This window comes from Choloepus didactylus, chromosome 2 (genome assembly GCF_015220235.1).
Source record: "Choloepus didactylus isolate mChoDid1 chromosome 2, mChoDid1.pri, whole genome shotgun sequence".
NCBI lineage: Eukaryota > Metazoa > Chordata > Mammalia > Pilosa > Megalonychidae > Choloepus > Choloepus didactylus.
In genome coordinates this window covers 192,281,006-192,300,144 of record NC_051308.1, presented here as the reverse complement: position 1 = coordinate 192,300,144, position 19,139 = coordinate 192,281,006, and the positions used below count along the sequence as shown (strand labels likewise).

General features: G+C 45.4%; 2 protein-coding genes across 10 annotated transcripts in view; one reads left to right on the top strand and one right to left on the bottom strand.

Moving 5' to 3' along the window:
• Positions 1-13,840, top strand: part of TTC4 (tetratricopeptide repeat domain 4) — a 30,572-nt gene extending 16,732 nt beyond the window's left edge. For 2 of the 3 annotated variants that reach the window (XM_037827131.1, XM_037827133.1), the window contains exons 6-11: positions 5,081-5,167; positions 7,164-7,381; positions 7,979-8,060; positions 10,212-10,294; positions 12,448-12,541; positions 13,238-13,840. In XM_037827131.1, coding sequence (XP_037683059.1) covers positions 5,081-5,167; positions 7,164-7,381; positions 7,979-8,060; positions 10,212-10,294; positions 12,448-12,541; positions 13,238-13,252 — 579 coding nt within the window. In that variant the 3' untranslated portion in view covers positions 13,253-13,840. Of the gene's footprint in view, positions 1-5,080; positions 5,168-7,163; positions 7,382-7,978; positions 8,061-10,211; positions 10,295-12,447; positions 12,551-13,237 lie in introns of those variants that run through there. The other variant, XM_037827132.1, reaches the window with a different exon arrangement.
• Positions 13,841-14,052: 212 nt separating this feature from the next.
• Positions 14,053-18,830, bottom strand: LOC119527279 (transmembrane protein 205-like). 7 transcript variants are annotated; one of them, XM_037827137.1, is made up of 5 exons: positions 18,621-18,782; positions 17,966-18,353; positions 17,468-17,614; positions 16,227-16,390; positions 14,053-15,002 (listed from the first exon to the last, which is right to left on the bottom strand). In XM_037827137.1, exons 3-5 carry the CDS (start codon positions 17,565-17,567, stop codon positions 14,703-14,705), a joined length of 564 nt encoding a protein of 187 aa, XP_037683065.1. In that variant the 5' UTR covers positions 17,568-17,614; positions 17,966-18,353; positions 18,621-18,782; the 3' UTR covers positions 14,053-14,702. The 7 variants fall into 7 exon arrangements, 6 of the variants coding, with proteins under 6 accessions (XP_037683065.1, XP_037683064.1, XP_037683066.1 ...); XM_037827136.1 differs by having other exon boundaries at positions 17,468-17,611; XM_037827138.1 differs by having other exon boundaries at positions 18,040-18,353.
• Between the last annotated feature and the right edge of the window lie 309 nt (positions 18,831-19,139).

Genomic DNA, 19,139 nt, shown 5'->3' with positions numbered 1-19,139 from the left:
GGGGAGAGATGAAGACATTCCCAGATAAACAAAAGCTGAGGGAGCTCATCACCACTAGACTGATCCTAGAAGAGACGCTAAAGAGTACTGCAGTTGGAAAGGAAAGGACAATAGGCAATAGATTGAAGCTGCATAAAGAAAGATCTCCTGTGAGGGTAAAAACATGTAAATATAAATGCCAGTACTATTGTATTTTTGGTTTGTTACTCTTACTTATTACAGTACTTAAAAGGCAAAAACATAAACTGTAATAACAAATCAGTGGTTTTGAACTCAGGATATATAAGCATGTAATTTGTGACAAGAACTACATAAAGGTAGGGGAGGGTGGAGGGCTTAGAGTAACATAGTGTATGTATACTACTGAAGATTAAGTTGGTATCAAAGCAAACAAGATTGTTATAGATTTAGGATGTTAAATGTAAGCCCCATGGTAACTACAAAGAAAATGTCAGAGAATATGCAAGCTCATGGAGACAGAAATTAGAGTAGAAGTTGCCAGGGGTGGAGGGCAGGGGGAATGGGGATTTAATGCATAATGGATTTCTTTTTGGGGAGTTGGGAAAGTTTTAGTAATGGAAGGTGGTAAGGGGACCACAACACTGTGGAAGTCATTAATCCCATTGAATGGTGTGTGTGGGAATGGGAACATTTATGTTGTGTGTATGTTTCCCCAATTGAAAAAAAAAAAAAGAGCAACTAAATAGACAGGGACAATTAAATGCAATATGTGATCCTGGATGAGATCTAACAAGGGAGAAGAAAAGGCCCAAAGAGACGTTATTGAGAGATATGAAAAAAATGGGATATAGATTGTAAGCTTTATGACAATGTTGAATTTCTTGAACTTGATAATTGCCCTTAAGGCTCACGTAAGTAAATATCCTTGTTCTTAGGAAATGTACATGGCAGTATTAAGTGGTCAAAGAGCATGATGTATACAACCTACACTCAATTGTTCAGAAAATGAACTGATAGATAAGATAAATGGATAAATAGAATAATATGGCAAATCTGGCAGAATGTTAAAATTGGTGGATGTGGGTGTCTGGGGAGTGTTGGAGTTCTCTGTATAAATTTTGGATGATTTTTGTAACTGTCCTATAATTTGAAAGTATTTTAACATAAAAAGTTAAAAAAAAAAAGAATTCAGTGGGATATCACTTCATATCCAATAAAATGGCTAACAATTTTAAAAGACTAACAATACCAAATATTGGCAAAGACGTGGAACAACTGGAAATTTCATACATTGCCAGTGGGATATAAAATGGTACAACCACTTTGGAAATCTGTTTGGCGGTTTCTTATAAAGTTAAGCATATATCATATGATCTAGCAATTTCACTCCTAGGTGTTTCACCTAAGAGAAATGAAAACATATGTTCCTAGAAAGAATTGTATAAGAATGTTCATAGCTGTTTTAATCATAATAACCCCAGAACTGGAAACAGTCCCTGGGTTCAACAACAGGAGAATGGGTAAACAAATTATGGTATATTTATGCAATGAAATATTAGATGGCAATGAAAAGAAACACGCTTATCAGAACAGTGCTGAGGTGGGGGGAGGATTGATTGCAAGTGTCATGAGGGAACTTCCTAGGGGATGGAAATATTCTCTATCTTGATTGGAGTGTTGGATACTCAATTGCATACCTTTGTTAAAACTCATCAAACTTTAAATTATACCTCAGTAAAGTTGATTTTTTTAAAAATAAAAGGCATCACAAAAATCCTCAACAAAATACTAGCAAACCAAATCCAACAGAATATTAAAAGAATTCCATGATCAAGTGGAATTTATCCCTGGTATACAAGGTTGGTTCAACATAATAAGATCAATTAATGTAATACACCACATTAACAGAATGCAGGAAAAAAATCACATGATCATCTCAGTTGATGCAGAAAAGGCACTGAACAAAATATAGTGCCCTTTATTGATAAAAGCACTTAGAACACTAGGAATAGAAGGAAATTTCCTCTACAGGATTAAGGGCGTATGTGAGAAGCCCACAGGTAACATCCTACTTAATGGTGAAAGACTGAAAGTTTTCCCTTTGAGATCAGGGATAAGACAAGGATGCCCACTGTCACTACTGTTATTCACATTGTACTGGAAGTTCTTGCCAGAGCGGTTAAGCAAGAAAATAGAAATAAAAGGCATCAGGTTTGGAAAGGAAGAAGCAAAACTTTCCCTGTTGGCAGATGATTTGGTCCTGTATATAGAAAACCCTGAAAAATCCAAAACAAAGCTCCTAGAGCTGATAAATGAATTCAGCAAAGTGGTCCATGGTCAACACCCAAAAATCAGTAGTAATTTCTGTACACAAACATTGAAAAATTGGAAGAAGAACTCAAGAAAAAAAAATTACATTCACAATAGCAACTAAAAGAATCAAGTATCTAGGAATAAATGTAACAAAATGTGTAAAGGACTTGTACACAGAAAACTACAAAACATTGCTGAAAGAAATTAAAGAAGACCCAAATAAATGGAAGAATAGTCTGTGTTCATGGATTGGAAGAGTAAATATTGTTAAAATGTCAATACTACTTAAAGCAATTTATACATTCACTGCAATCCAAATCAAAATTCCAATGACCACCTTTGCAAAAATGGAAAAGCCAGTCATCAGATTTATATGGAAGGGTAAAGGGCTCTGAATAGCTAAAGCTGTCTTGAAAAAAGAAGAATGAAGTTGGAGGACTCACACTTCCCAATCTTCAAACTTACTACAAAGCCACAGTAATCAAAATAGCATGGTACTGGCACAAGGACAGACATATAGACCAATGGAATAGAATTGAGAGCTCAGAAATAAACTTTCACGTTTATGGCCACCTGATTTTTGACAAGGTGGCAAAGACCATTCAATTGGGAAAGAATAGTCTCTTCAACAAATGGTGCTGGGAAAACTGGACCTCCATTTGCTATATATTTTTATATATTTATATATATACATATACATGTACACATACACAGACACACACACACACATATATATGTACATGCATATATACTTACATACAATGGAATATTATTCAGCCATAAAAAGGAATGAAGTCTTGCTACATGTGACAACATGGATGAACCTTGAAGACATCATGTTGCATGAAATAAGCCAGACACAAAAGGACAAATATTGTATGATCTCACTGTTTTGAAACAACTGAAATAAACAAACTCATAGAGTCAGAATCGAGAATATAAGTTACCAGGGGATAGGGTGGGGATAGGGAATGGGAAGTTAAGGCTTAAAATATGCAGGGTTCCTATTTGAAATGATGGAAATGTTTTGCTAATGGATGGTGGTGATGGTAGCACAACATTGTGAATGCAATTAATAGCTCTGAAATATATATATGAATATGATTAAAATGGGAAATGTTAGTTTTCATTTATGGTAACAGAATAAATTTTAAAAAATCAATGGAACTACAGTACACAAACAGTAAAACCCTACGTTAAACCATGGGCTTTAATTAATAGTACAATTATAAAAATGTGCTGTCATCAATTGTAACAAATGTTCCACACCAGTGCAAGGTGTTACTGGTGGGGTGGCATATGGGGAATCCTGTACTTTATTCATGATTGTTCATGATCCTGTATTTTAATAATGAATAAAATACAGGATTCTCTAATAAAAGGTCCCAGTCTTCAGTGTCTCTATTAAAAGGTCCCAATCTTCAGGTGAGACTCTTAATAATTAATAAGGGAGGGAGCAGGGAGCCATATCAACCACTTGAATACTTGTCTGCTCTTTGCTTAATTGCTGCCCCAAGTGTAAACTGGTGTAAAAACAACGTGGGACAGAGTCTGGATCATCCTTCTTAAACATCCTCTAATGTGGACCAGGTATTGTGGTCTGGTCTCGTCAGTGAGAAGGCAGATGTACTCAGATTGCACCAGGCTCTCGGTCTGTCCTAGGAATTGGGCCAGGACCAGCAGAACTAATTGACAAAGTCACTGATCTAAAACTTTACTAAATGGAATTTTGTATGATGATCCCTCCATGACAAGTCAAATTCTAGCAATAAAAGCTATTTCTTCCTCCAACTTTAATATTCTGGAGATCAAAATAAAATCTCATTCCCATGTTAAAAAAAAAAAAAGTGGAATCCATGGGGGCTAGTGGAGTCCATGGGGGCATGATCACATTTCATGACAGCAGAAATGATTTTCACAGCTCTCTCTTGGGTTGACTGGATTGGAGAAGAATGGCTAGGAATTATCAGCCATTGTCTCCCTGAAAGGTAGACTGTTCATAAGGAAAAGGAGAACTGTGCTAGCCCTTGTGGGGATGATGAGGGAAGGTTGGTGCTGTATTTTAGAGCAGGGGCTGACAAACTGACCCACAGGCCAAATCCAGCTCAAGGCCTATTTTTGTACATTCTGTGAGCCAAGAATGGTTTTCCCACTTTTTAAGTGTCATAAACAAACAGGCAGTACTAATAATATGTACTAGAGATATACATGGTCCACAAAGACTAAAATACTTATTTTTGGTCCTTTACAGAAAGTTTGCTGACCTCTAATTAGCCACAACCCTGAGAGTAAATAAATTCTTGCCCTGATATTTTTCCAGGAGTGTTATCCTATACTCCACACCAGAGAAGTTGAAAATTCCCCATAGGGTGTTTGTCTGCCCTGTGTTCAGTCCCTCTACTGCGACTCCCCTTTCTCTTGGTGTACTCTCCCTCATCCAAGTCCACCTTCTCAATTGGCAGAATCAGTCACTCCTTCCTCTGTGACTCAGAGCACTCACTTCACACTGCCAGAGTAACACCCAGCACACCTGCTATGCTGGATCGTCACTTGTGTCCCTTGCCCTGCCCTGCCCCCAATAGACAGTGAACTCCTTGTGTACAGAAACTATAGAATTTAAAATTTCTACTGCCACTAGGCTGGCACACATGTGCTTTGTAAATATTGAATTGAGTCTGCCCCCTGGTATTCCCTGACACAGGAACATGGGTTGGATAGAGACCAGAGACAGTAATTCTGATCCGGTTAGGGTAATAGAAGAGTAAACAAGTTCCCTAGGACTGATGCATCTGAATTTCATTTTCAGCGAACTCAACAGCGAGATATAAGGAAAGCAAAGTTGAAAGAAAAGAAGGAGCAGAATCAGAATGAGGCTTTACTCCAGGCCATCAAGGTGAGTTCTCAAACCTGAGGCTCTTAGGTTATGGTCCTGTTAAATCTACTAATCCTGAAGCTTGTGGGGAACCTTTATTGGACTGCTTTCCCTGAGTGAATTTACTCATTTTCTTTCTGCTTTGGTGAAGCAGTGTGATGAAGGAGCCTGGGCTCCGGAGTTGAGATCAATTGAGTTCAGTCCCAGCTCTCCCACCTGTATGCATGTGTTGGCCTCAGGTGAGCTACAGAACTCCACTGAGCCTGTTTCCTTTACTGTAAAATGAAGGTACAGCTCTTTACAAATGTGTAACTGATGAGTTGCATCGGTTTTAAATTGACAGTTACCAATATAAAGGTGCCACAGGCCTTCTAGTAAAGATTACATATGGGTATGACTCCAAAGCCCTGGATAGCAACAATCATATGCAGAGTATTCACTCTTTGCTAAACATTGGGTTAAGCATTAGCTCATTGAGTCTTCACAGCAGCCTTCTGAGGCAGGCGTTCTTGCTCCTGTTTTGCTAGATGGTGAGACAGTCTCACAGAGGTGAAGGAACCCCACACAGCCCGTGTGTGTCAGAACCAGGTCCTTCCTCTTAACCTCTGTGCATCCTGAGAAAGTCTGAGTTTTCAGGATGTTGCTTCCTTAACTGTAGCAAAACATTTTTACCTTCTCTTCCCTCTCTTTCTTGCATTTTGAAATGAATTCAGTCTGACGCAAATCTTGTCTTTGTCTTCATACCTGATGAGTCATCTGTTTGGACTTTACTTGCTTGTTCTTCAAAAGGGAGCTAATACTTCTGTGAGATTGTGGGGTAGGTTCTTGGTTTCATTCTTCATGCAATTAAATTATGCACCCATGTAAGTTACTTAAGTTACTTAAGAACCTAACAGTGCTAAGCACTCCATTGTTTCCTTCCTACTACAAGCAGTCTGTTAAAATGTATTAACAGAATAAACAGAATAGAATACTACAAAATTCTCCATTTAATCATCATTCACAGTGAGGGATTTAGTCATTGTCTTAAAGCAGGTTATCTGAATATTTTGTTCCCTCCTTTATCCTAATTTTATACCCTAAACTTTGGTGTACATAAGAATAATTACTCTCAGAAGTGGTATACACAAAGCCACACCAACTGTGACAGGAACACAGCCATGGCCACTTATTTTTGTATCATTTATGGCTCTTTTCATGCTACAATGGCAGAGTTGAACAGTTGCAACAGAGACTGCTGGGTCCATAAAGCCTAAAATATTTATCTGACCCTTTAAAGAAAAGTTTGCCAATCCCTGATTTAAACAGTACCATGAAGGGTAAGTTTGATTGCATGTAATTTTTTCCCCATGTGCTAACTTTATTAGGCCCTCCCACCCAGACACACACACATGAGAAGTGAACCTACTATTCAGACCCTTGATTTATCCCTCATTTCTGTGAAAAAGTTAAGATGAAGTCATTGCACATTATTTTTAGTATTCCTTGTTCTAGCTAACCTGAAACTTAGCCACTTCTGTACATGCAATACTTGATTTCTTCTTTGCACATGCTGTTCCTTGGTGTGGAATGCCCTTCCTTCCCTCAACTTTTCTGCCTGCTGGAGTCTTCATTCAAGGCTTAGCATTCCCCAGTCACTTCCAGCCCATGAGCTGAATTAATTATTCCATTGTCTGCAGTTTCACAGTTCTACTTCTCACCTTATATTGTGATGCTGTCCATAGCTGTGCCCCTGACCCTTCCCTACTAGACCATAAGATCCTTGAGGGCTGGTAACTGTGTCTGGCTCTTCTCTGTGGCACAGGGTCCAGCATTGTAGTAGATGCCCAGGGAATTAAATAGGTGGTGCCTACTATGTGCCAGGCCTCAGGGGTGATGAAGATGAATTGTGTGTAGGATTGGGCTTCATGGAGCGTGCAGTGTTATGGTTTCCCTGTTTCAGTGAAAAGGGTTTGTATCCTCCCACACAGTAAGGGGTGTGTGTATGTGTGTGTGTGTGTTTCTGTCTTTAACCCAGGCTAGAAACATCAAGTTAGTCTCTGAAGTTGCTGGTGAGGATGAAGATTCAGCCTCAGAAGGTCTAGGTGAGCTTTTCCTGGTTGGACTCAGTTCTGAGAACCCCTGTGGAGCCAGGGTGAGTCTAGATGACCAGGGCAGGCTGAGCTGGCCTGTGCTCTTTCTGTATCCGGAGTATACACAATCGGACTTCATCTCTGCTTTTCATGAGGACTCCAGGTACTTACGCAAGAGCTCTCTGCTCATGCATGCATGCTCTCTCCCTGCTCTCTTGGAAGGAGGCTCTGGTGGATTTTTGGTTGAGCAGGAAAGAGAATAGTTTAGAGGGTTTCACACAGTCTGATTTGTTTACGTTATTTCTACCTTTACTGACTGGGTTTGCAATGGCAGACACAAGTCTCACGCACCCACAAGTACAGACTGGGCTAGTAAGTGGAACACCCTGTGTTTGCTAAAGAGTAGTACCTATCACAGGTGAAACAGGAAATCATTCTAGGTAGTACATGGGTAATAATTTAAGTGTATATTTATTAAAAAATATATAACTAGCACATTTAATTTGTGGACTTCATAGGGTAAGGCTTAGAATGTGGCTAAATGTAGGTAATGTTAAGCCTGAGTCAGTTTAAAGAAAATTATTATGTCAATAATAGGACAAATGATACACGTATGCAAATTCTGTCAAAAATGGCATAAGTCTGCATTTCATGTTTTATATATTCTTGATATATCTTTGAATTGGTGTCCGGGAACTGTGGTGTGGGAAAAATGGATCATGAGTTAGTGATACCCAGAAAGCACATGTTGTATCCTTAGGTTTATTGATCATCTAACGGTGATGTTTGGTGAAACGCCCTCTTGGGACTTGGAGCAAAAATACTGTCCTGATAATTTAGAGGTAAGAGAAAATTTACTTTGTTCCTCTGTGGGATTTAAAAAAATAATAATCCTAATTTATAGTACAAAGAATTTATCTTCCTGTAACCATTTGAGAGTAAGGTGCCAGCTGATGCTCCATCACCCTCAGATACTTTAGTGTGTATTTCCTACAAACAAGGGCATTTTCCTTCATAATCTCAAATGCAACCATCAAAATCAGGAAATTAACAATAATGCACTACTCCCCTCTAGTCTTCAGGCTCTGTTGAGGTTTCACACATTGTCCTAGTAATGTTCTTTATAGCGAAAGGATCCAGTTCAGAATCACACATTGAATTCCGTGGTCCTATCCCTTTAGGTTCCTTCAGTATGGAAGAGTTCCTCAGTCTTTCCTTGACTTTCTTGATCTTAACACAGTTGAAGATTACAGACCAGTTATTTTGTAGACTGTCCCTCAGTGAGGATTTGTCTGATGTTTTCTGATGACTAGATTTGGATTATATACATATTTTGCTGGAATATCACAGGAGGGATGCTGTGTTCTTTTTGTTGTGTCCAATCAGGTGGCACACAATTTCAGTTTGTCCCATTATGAATGATGTTCACTTTAATCATCTAAGTGCCACCTGCCAGCCTTCTCTACTGTAAAGTTTCTCTTTTCTCCTTTGTGATTAATTCTACTTTATGGGGAGGTACTTTGAAACAATGTTAATACTGCTTTGCTCATCAAACCTTCAACATATTTAAATCATTGGATTATAGTTTCCTATTTTATTCATTAAGTTATAATCTGTTACTATAGCTATTTATTTTATGCTCAAATTTCCTCAATTTGGCTAGTGGGAATCCCTTCAAACTGGCTCCTGTGCCCTTTTGACACATCATTTTTTTAGTATTTCCTTGCTTCCTGGCATAAGATCTTCCAGGCTCATTTTATGCTTTCCTCACCCCAGCTCTGTAATCAGCTATTTCTCCAAATTGCTCTGGTTCTGTTTAGTGGAGAATGATTTAGAAGCCAAGGTCTGTGCAGTAGGTGTGCTCAGGGGTATGGGGTGGGGAGTCACTGCTTAAATGTCTTCTCAGTGGACATGGCTAGGGAATATGTGCAGGTGTGAATATGTCTGTATACACATACACATATGCATAAAACGTGAAGTGTCATTGGTATGTCCAGTTGTAATCCAGTACCACAGTGTTTATTCTTGTTTTCTTCCTTTCTATATTTGTAACAGTAGCTTTCATTATTCTCAGTATATTTATTCATTTGATTAATCCCCCTGTAAATTCATTCTCCTATCACATACCACTGCTCCCTCTCCCATAGAGAACCTTCCTCATCCCACTTGGACTCCCGACTTCCCATGTCAGGGTTCTGCCCCCTACATCAGTGCCTTACTCATCCTTGTAGACTCTGACACCTGCACTGCTCAACAGGGCTCTGACTCCCCATATTGGCTGTCCCATGCATGGATGCCTTGCTCACCTGCTTGAGCTCTGACTTCCCATACCAGGGCATCCCTCTGCATGGTTGTCCTCCTCACCCTGTGCAGGCTCTGACCCACCCCCCACCCCTTGCTGGAGAGCCATCTTACAAGGAAGTCCTTCTCACCCCACTGTGGCTGTCCACCCCCCCGCATCCTCCCACCCCCCCCATGTGTATGTCCTCCTCCACTGGCTGGGGCATGCTCTCCTCACCCTCTGAAAGCCGTCCTGTGTAGATGTTGTCCTCACCCTGCTTTGGCTTTGACACGGTGCACAAGACCATCCCCTGTGTGGACATCCTTCTCACTCTGCCCAGGTTTTTCTGCTCTGGGCCACCATGGCTTTCCCCCTCCACATCCCCGGGCCTAATGGCTCTAGTACTGAAGCATTAGGAAAGGGAAGGCTGCATCGGCCTGAACTTGATTCCGGACTCCTCTGTTTATTTGCTGGGTTACGTTGGCAGTTATTTCACTTTTCTGAGCCTTGGTCTGTCTTTGGAAAATGGAGCTACAGTGTTATGGGGAGGACTAAATGTGAAGTACCCAGCCCCACAACTGAGTCAAGAAGGCATTCAGCTGATAGCAGTTGCCATCTCTTCAACTTTCCTCTAGGATTGGCCTCAACACACCTGGTGTTGAGGAAGTTCTTTATTTGTATCTGAATTCCTGCTTCTCTGTTAATTTTGTAGGTCTACTTTGAGGATGAGGAAAAGGCAGAACTCTACCGGGTGTCTCCCAAGAGCTCCCTGCTGCAGGTGCTGCAGCACCCCAGGTGAGTCACCTTTGTGGGGCTGAGGAGACAAGGGAAGATGCTCAGGTGCATCCAGGGATGCAGCCAGGTTCTCATTCCACTGCCAGCTGCCAAGTTTGCTGATTGATTGCCTTGTGCTCCCCTCTCTTCTTTCCTGGGCACAAAGCTGTATGAGACAGTGACCATGGAGACTGGCCTGGTCATTAAACTGGGTCATTGGTCAAATGGATTGCAGTGTGCTTGACTCTAGCCGATGAACTACAGCCAGGACACCCCCAGATTCAGGAGAAGTAACTGGGGCTGGTCTGAGAAGGGAAAAGCTGCCTGGCTCTTGTACCTGCGGGCAGCTGAGATGGCCTTTCTCTTCCTAATTGTGCCCATGTCCCCTAATACTGAGCATTTACTCTTGAAGTCAGACACCATCATTTCCTGGCTGTGTGACTCTAAGCAGACTGCCTCTTGGCTGTTTCCTCATCTATAGAATGGAAATAATTACTTTTGCCTCCATATTTCTCAGGTGTTTTGAAAGCAATGAGAGAGTAAGTGCCAAAGTGCTCTGGTAAGCTGTAAAGGGCAGTCCCACTGTAAGAGGGCATCTTTGTTTTAACAGTAGCAGCAAGTCAGATTTGGCAATTTGTCTCTTTCTGCAACTTTGGGGTGTTCCCAGACTATAAGAGAACGTTCTCAGCAGGTTTGTAAGTTGACTGCTGGACTTTGCTTTGATTAAAGCAAAGAAGAGAGAAGCAAATGCTTTTGTACACAGGCTAAAAGACCCTGACTTCTTAGGGGAATGCGGGTGACTGGCTGTGGCAGGAAGCAGGGATGGAGAGTTAAGTTAGGGCCATGCGTGAAGGCCTTATAAATGACCTGCTAAGGAGCATAAACTTTATCCTAATGGTAGTATGGTTCCACAGAGGGTTCATATCTGTTTGTTTACATGAAATTTACATACAGAATAATGCACAGATTTTAAGTATACTCTTCAATGACTGAGTCCTGCAGTAGAGGGGAGGGATTAGAGGCTTAGGAGGTGGATTGGATGGCTGACGCGGTCTGGGTGGTCTTGATGCTTATGTTCTGGCTTGGCAGATAGGAGGGAAGATTCTCCCAGCTCTCCCCCAGATGGTTTCTCTTTGGCAGTGTTTTCCTCAGGCCCCAAACCTCCCTTCTAGTTTATAGACATATTTTTAGCTGTTCATTTTCTCAGTCATTAGCAAATTGCACAAAATTTTTTAAAGGCCTGAGGTCCACCCTACCCCATCTCCAAAGCTTGGGGGGCTGGGACCTAAATAGAAACAGACTGATCTGTGGAAGAAAAGCAATTTCCTGCTTCTCAGAAAGTCACCTAAATGCTGTTGGAGGTTACTGCATTTTAAATGACTGGCATAGGCCAGAGGCTATGCAGAGCTGGGTTTTGGCATTTCCAGATGCTCAACTGCATCGATCCAAGACATAGGCCCCTCTGTCCAGAACCAGGCCCACTGGGTAATGCTAACACCCAGACCTGGGAAGCCAGGCTCTGCCCGTCTCCCCAGCCTGCCACTCCTTTTGCTTTATGTCCCCAACAACAGCAAACAGCTCTGGTTCTCCACACCTCCTGGCTTTTGCTTGCCGCTCTCCCCATTACCACCCTTTTCCCAAATTAAAGCCCAGCTCTGACAGGAAGCCTTTCCTGATTCTCCTTCCCTTATAGAGGGAATCAGTGCTCCTTGGGCTAACACTGTTCTTTCCACAGTACCTCACAAGTGCTTCTATGGTTGTGGCCTAGCTGTCATTAACTGATTCCTTATCTCCTTCCCCCAGGACTGAACTTGAGAGGAAGGACAATGGTTTTTGTCTGTTTTTTAATCTCTGTGTTTACAGCATGGGACCTGGCCTAAGCACTCATTGAATTTTGTTGAATGAATGAAAGCCTGTTTTGTAGTTTGATTTCATGTTTAGCCAAGACAAGCATGATGTGACTAAACTAGCCTAAAGGTTCTGGCTAGGTTGCGGGGGGAGATGGTCAGGCTAATTTGCCAGATTTATAATCAGCAAACAAATTGAATGTGCTAAACTTGAATTTTAATGTTGGTTCATATCCAGAAGTTCACCTTGAATGTTGTTAGAAAAGTCCATGGACGATTAAGATTATAATTCATTTAACCTCTTGTCTTTTGTTGTGGTCACTGCAGGTACTTTGTAAAAGCCCTGACACCAGCATTTTTGGTCTGTGTAGGATCCTCTCCTTTCTCCAAGAATTATCTCCGTGGGAGAAAGGTGCACCAGGTAAAGTGACCGAGCCAGGCCGTGGGAGCCAGGCCCTGCATGGCTTCTCTCACCCTCTTGTTCCTGGAATCCAGCACACTTGATTCAGCTGGATGCATTTCTGGAGTCCAAGCCTTTATTTCTGTCACCCTGGGGATAGTCCTTCCTAGTGTTGTGCTGGGGAAGGAGCTGCTGACTTCTCTGAACTGCAGCCTCTCTGGCCACAGTGCTGCTGGTTTTTACTGTCCTCTGTTGACACAAAACTCTGTGCCTTGGATGTGTTATCCCTGGACTCACTATTAAGCTGTGCTAACCCCAGCCTCTGTCCCTGAAGGGAGCGTCTAGTGCAGTTACCACAGCAACTGACACAAGTGACTAACTGGCCTGTGGAGACTGACTCAGGATCCAGTGACATGGTTTTGAACCGTCACATTAGATGACTTAGAGAAGCTACCCCTCAAATTGTACATTTATACATAAATAAAATATGTATATAATTTTGAGGTATTCACTTTACCCCTGAAGGCCAGGCTAAGAGACCTTGGCTTCCACCTATTTCAAGAGCTCAGGGGGATCTGGGAGTGCGTGCTATAGATGCCTTGGGGTGAGATGGGGCAGGAAAACCTGGTCTAGTTTCTGCAGTTATAAATGCCATACAAGTTGGCATCCTCCAGTACCCAGTACCCTTAATAATTGCCGTTTTTCTTAAATCTGCAGGATAGAGGATTGTGACACACTTGGGCAGTGGCCTCTGAGTTCCTCTCCAGTTTTCACATTTTAGGATTTCGTGCCTTGAAGACTGAAAAATCTTTTCATATGTTGGATTATTGTCATAGGTTGTATTTTTGTCTGTAGCCACTTTCTACACCCCATCCCCACCTCCCATTTGGGGATTTTATATATCCTTGCCTGTAGGCATGGGAGTTTTTGCAGTGCCCGCCCTATCCCTCAGGGGAGGAGTGTACTTCCGTGCTTCACAAACATTGGATATGGCTATGTGACTTGATTCCAGGGTATGTGAGCAGACATGACTTGTGCCATGTTCAAGTGGCAGCTTGAAGAGCCATTGCATGGCAGTCTTGTGCTCTTTTCCTCTGCCATGAGAACACATGTCCCAAATAGTGGATCTTCCTTCAGACTGGGCCTCGGAATAATAAGACACATGGAGCAGAACTCAAGCAGCTGGCCTGCAGTCATTGATTGAAACATGAATAAAAAATAAATGTTTGTTGTAGTAAGCATTGAGATTTGGGGGTTGTTTGTTACTATAGCAAAGCTGACTAATACATCATTAAACTGAAACCCAGCTGCTGTCTTTAAGATGGACTAATTTGGGGTTTTGAGTTGTGTTTCATTGTCTTTGAAGGGAAATTTGCTATAGAATATTTACAAAGAACCATGCAGCTTTCCTTCCAGGTGCAGGTCCCAGCCTGTGGCCTGGGTCAGGAATCTAACAAGTCCAGCCTCCTTCCCAAGTCTGGCCCAAAATGTCAGCGGTGCCGAGGCTGAGAAACTGCACCAGAGCAAAAAAATAAAATAGAGAACTTTTATTCAGTCTGACTGGTTTCACAATAGTCACTAGCCCAAGTAAGTTGGAACATTTATAATAAGTCTGTAAGAGTAGTTTCTGGTCCTTAGGCCCTCACATCACCAGCAGATATGGGAAAAGGAAAACAGTCCCAACCCTTCTGAGATGTGATTCTGTATTCATGTGCTACTGGCCCCATGAGAATGGAGGCCTGGAGGTCTTACCCTGACCCACCGTCATTCCAAGGTCATAAGACATTCCTTCTCTCCACACATCTGTAAAATGGGAAAGGGAAAGGAAGGACTGGATGTATGCCATGTTGTCTGGTTCTGTAGCACTTTCATCTCCACCCTTGACATGGGAAGCAGAGACTGAGCCCAACACAAACCCTGGGAGTTGGGGGGAGAGCAGGTGTCAGCTTCCCCACTGGCCTCATGGGACAGAGCTGCTGTGTAAAGACCAGGGCCAGGCCCATTTTGCACCTCCAACTCTCCTTGTCCTTATAGCCCCTTGTAGCTCTTACATTCCAGGTTTAGGGGAGGGTGTAGATTCGAGGGTCTTTGGAGCACAGCAGGTTATTTTCCCTCCTCACCCCTGACAGAGCTAGAGGCTCATCTGCAGAATGCCACATAGCCCCTCCTCTGTCAGGAGGGACTAGAGCGTGGAGAGGTGTGTGGCCAGGTAGAGGAGGCTCAGGCCGTTACAGACCATGCAGCCCAGGTTACAGAGGGATGACAGGCATTGGTAGCGGGTGAGCTGGCTGCAGAGGGCCTGGTAGCGGGGGTTGGTGGCCCGCAGATGGGTGTAGGACTTCCTGGAGAAGAGGCCAATGTCATGGCCCAGGCCATAGCTCTGTTCAATGAGGTGCATGTCACCCATGATGTCCGATGTCATCTGTCCAAACCACTGGGCATTCAGCATGGCCATGGCCACACATAGAAACAAGATGACCAGCTGTAGCAGGATGGGAGAGAAAAGGTCAGGACATGGCCTACTGCTGCATCTTGCCCACCTCCCCCCACCCCACCCCCACACAATAGTGGTAGCCACAGAGTTCAGTCAGACCCAGGTTCACATCCGTGCTCTCATGCTGTAGTGCCTTTGGCAAGTTACTTAACCTCTCTGAGCCTCAGACGCTTCTGCAAAATGAGATCATTAATACCTGCACTCAACAAATGGTAGTGATATACCACTTTCCTTCCCCTACAAATCAGACACTCCCTGCGCGTGAAGGGACTTTGCCAGAGTGCAAGCAATGAGGTTTACAAGGCACAATCCTGTAAGATGGCTTCCTAGCCCTGTCCCAGACACCTGGAACCCAGGACAGCTACCTCTAGCCCATGATTTTTAGGTTAGAAGTGCATCCCCACCCACTGTTTTGGAGGTTGGTCGAACATTTCTGGCCACACCAGGGCTGGGACAACCCTGTCATTCTGCCGGAAACTTCACTGAAGCTGGCTATGGACCAGGCCCCACCCTGGGCACTGAGCTCTGCTCTCAAGGAACTCCCAGGTCATCAGGGAGAGATGTGGAAACCAGCCACTGTGAAATGAGGGTGCAAAGGAGGCCCAAGCAGCATGACTTGGCTGAGCAGAGGTACTGACTGATTCTGGTTTGAGAAGTGGGAGGTGAGCCTAGGAAAGGCTGCTTGGAGGAGATGACCTGTGAACTACGACTCAGAAGGGGAAGAAGCCCAAGCTGAAAACAAGGAAGTGCATTCCTGGCACAGGGCTCAGCACATGCAAAGGCACAGAAGCCTCTTCTGACACTTCACCCTCCAGGTATGTTCCCTTGTCTTTGTCCCACACATCACCCACTCACAGCACCAGACTGAACTCCTCGAGGGCTGGGCCTATGTTTGATGTACAGCACAACACATGTGCTCAGAGAATGTATCATGGATGCTTCACTGATGTGTTTGAGGACTAGTGAGGCAGTGTAGTAATGCTACAGCAAAGAAGGGATGGGACACAGTGGCAGGAGGTGAGCAGAGCTGTGACCAGGTGAATGGCCTTGATCTCTGGGCTGAGGCATTTGCACCCGATTCCGTGCATCCCAGGGAGGCACTGATGCATTTTGAGCAGGGAGTGGTATGCCCAGAGGGGCTAGGGGGTTAGCCATAACTCTGTCTGGCAGCCAGACCTGGAGCTGGGCTGGGAGGGCAAGGGGCCTGTGTACCTGGGTGGCCTCCTTCTCGTTGAGGAGCTCCCGTGGGTGGTACATGGCAAAAAGCATCAGGTTGCAGAAGGCACAAACAGAACCAGTGTGGAAGTAGAAGGGGAAGAGGCGGCTCTGGATGAAGCCCAGCGTGTGCCGCGGTAAGCTGCTGCCCATCACGAAGCCTGCGGGGTAGAGTGGGTGGGGCATCAATGGCCAGCAGTGATGGGTCCCAGGCCCCTCCCTCACCACCCCCCTTACTCCCCAGGGCCCATCTACACCCAGGGTCAAGGCAGCTGGAGTGTAATGGTCAAACAGCCTTTGGGGTCAGAGCACCAGGGTTCCAAGCCCGATTCTGCCACTTAATAACTGTGACTCGGGCCAAGTTCTGTAACCTCCTTGTGCCTCTGTTTCCTCATCTTTAAAAGAGGTTTAATAATAGCATTTCCTCAAAGGGTTATTATGAGGATATTTTAAATGGCAGAGAACACATACAGCTCCTAAACAGTGCCAGCACATAGTAGGTGGTCAGTATTAGTTGTTAATGGGCACCAGGCACTTGGTCTTTTGTCTTTGATGATGCTCCCTTGACTTGACCCCTGGCTTCTCAAACCCCAGATGAGAGGCTGCCCTGGCTCTAGGGCCCTATGCAGGGTTGGGGAGACAAGGTCCCACTATAAGTGGGCACAGTCCTCAGGAGTCACCTCCCTGGGTACCAGAGAAACCCTGGGTACCAGAAGCCTAGCAAGACTGAGAAGGGTCATGTCCGTTTTACAGAAAGCATCCTGGGATGTGAAGCAGAAAGCAGGAAGCCTGGGACAGACAGATAGGGCCAGTGACCAAAGGCTGCCTGATCCTGGAGAGTCCCTTTCCTCACCGGGCCTCAGTTTTCCCATCTGTAAAATGGGGACACTCTCAGTCTGCCTCACACAATTGTTTAAGAGCTGTGTATACTGCAAGGCTCTGTTTCCCGGTAAGGGCTTATCATTCTGTCTAAACAGCATGCAGCATAAACCCTCACCGATAATAATTTGAATTCTGGCTCTGCTACATAAAGGCTGTGTGCAAATCACTTAACCACTCTGAGCCTCAATTTGCTCATCTGTAAATTGGGTATTAGTGCCAAAATTGGGGGTGGGATTACTGTGATGCTGCATTGAGATACAGACTGTAAAGTGCCTTAGCCTGGTGCCAGGCATGCATTAAGTGCTCAACAACCCCAGGAACCCAGCAAAAGTCATGGCCCCTTCCCTGAGACGCACCTGAAATGAATGTCACCCAGATCTGCATGCCCCAGAAAGTGGCAAGGAAGACCAGGTGCAGGGTCTTGATGAGGTCTGAGGGCTCCCTGTCTGCAGGCATGGTGCCTGCCACCAGCAATCTCTCTGTCCGTCCCGAGCCAACTCCTGCTGCGTTCGGGGCATAGAGCAAGGTCTGGAGCTGAGTCCTCTGCCACCCACACACCCTGACTCCCACCATTCCAACATGATTACAGTTCCCCAAACACACCGTGCTGCTTCATATTTCCATGCCTTTGTTCTAGTTGTCTCCTCTACTTGGGTTGCTCTTCCCCAGTGTGGTGTCGTGTCACCCCCGCCCCTCCCCCAAAAAAAACCCTGCTTAAGAGAAGCTCAATGGGCACGTCCACTGGGAAGTGTTCCCCCAATGCCAGGTACAGCAGATCCCACCCTGTTTGCATGCCACCCCCCAACCCCACTCTCCAAACATCTGTCCCTGCCCCTGTAATGCCTACGCTGCACCTGTTTTGTCTGGTGTGTGCCTTTCTTAGGTGGGCTCGGTGGGTAGGGGCCAGAGTGCCCAGGGCCTGACACACCGTGGGAGGTCAGTGAGTGTGATGACGAATGGTTGAATGAAGGAAGAGTCCTGTTCCGAGGTGCCCACTCGCACACAAGCCACAGCGACAGCGTTCACAGGCTCAAGACCAGCGCGGCCACTTCGCTGCTCCTCCCAGAGGCTCGTGGTCTCCCCAGCCACGGGTCTGCCTTCTCTGATCTCTGCTATCTTTTTTGGTTGCCAGGATAGTGGACCGGGCACGGGCTTAGGAGCCCCACAGGCCAAGGAGCAGCAGAGGGGCTCCGGGTGGTTCGGGTGGTGCGGGTGGTTCCGGCGGACCTGGCGTTCCGGTTCCTGCACACATAAAAGCGTGGAGCCAACAGCCCGGCACTTCCTCCCGCGCAAGGCCCCAGCCCTGGGCCCAGCAGGGGAAGGACTAGAATCTAGCTGGGGCGAGGAGACCCCGGGGCCGGGAGAATCCCCGAGCCGCGCGGAAGGCAGGGTCCGCGCAGGGCTGGCACGTGGGCCGGCCGCCAGGTCCAGGGACGGCTCCGAGGCCCGGCGCGACTCCGGGGACCGCCGAGTTCGCCCGGTCCCCCATCGCCGCCCCGTCCCACTTACCGAGTGCGGAGCCCCCCAGCCTCGGCCCCGCTGCAGCAGACGGCGGAGCTCCGGGAGCGGGAGCCGGAGCGAGGCGGCCGGGCTGGGCGCGGCGCGTCGGGGGAAGGACCCCGGGCGCTCCTTTTCCTCCGCGGGCGGGGCCGGCTGGGGCGGGCGGCCGGGGAGGCCCAAGCTTCCTGTGGGGGACGAGGGCCTGGTCTCCAGCCGGTGGTGCCTCCCGGGCCGCTCTGCAGAGCCGCGTCAGAAGCCCCGTAGTGGATTCAATCAAAACCCCCTCAGTCATTTTACAGATGAGAAAATGGAGGCCCAGAGAGGAGGAGGGACCAGGGCAAGGCCAAGGCACCTACACCAGCATCTGCATCCCTGGCTTGCAAGGCAGAGCCTTTCCCACCACCCTCAGGGCTCCCTTGTGAGTGTTAGAGCCGGGATTTGAACCCAGGCATCTGGCTCCAGAGCCCACCTTCCTTCCTTATTTATCAGGTGGTGCCTGATAAATAATTGCTTTACAATTATTTATCA

Excerpts from the sequence above, each read along its gene's own strand:
- LOC119527279 (XM_037827134.1), bottom strand. The coding sequence starts at position 17,684 with ATGGTGGGAGTCAGGGTGTGTGGGTGGCAGAGGACTCAGCTCCAGACC. Across the intron at positions 16,391-17,467 it reads CTGGGTGACATTCATTTCAG|GCTTCGTGATGGGCAGCAGC; the intron begins GTGCGTCTCAGG and ends TCTACCCCGCAG. Across the intron at positions 15,003-16,226 it reads ACGAGAAGGAGGCCACCCAG|CTGGTCATCTTGTTTCTATG; the intron begins GTACACAGGCCC and ends ATCCTGCTACAG.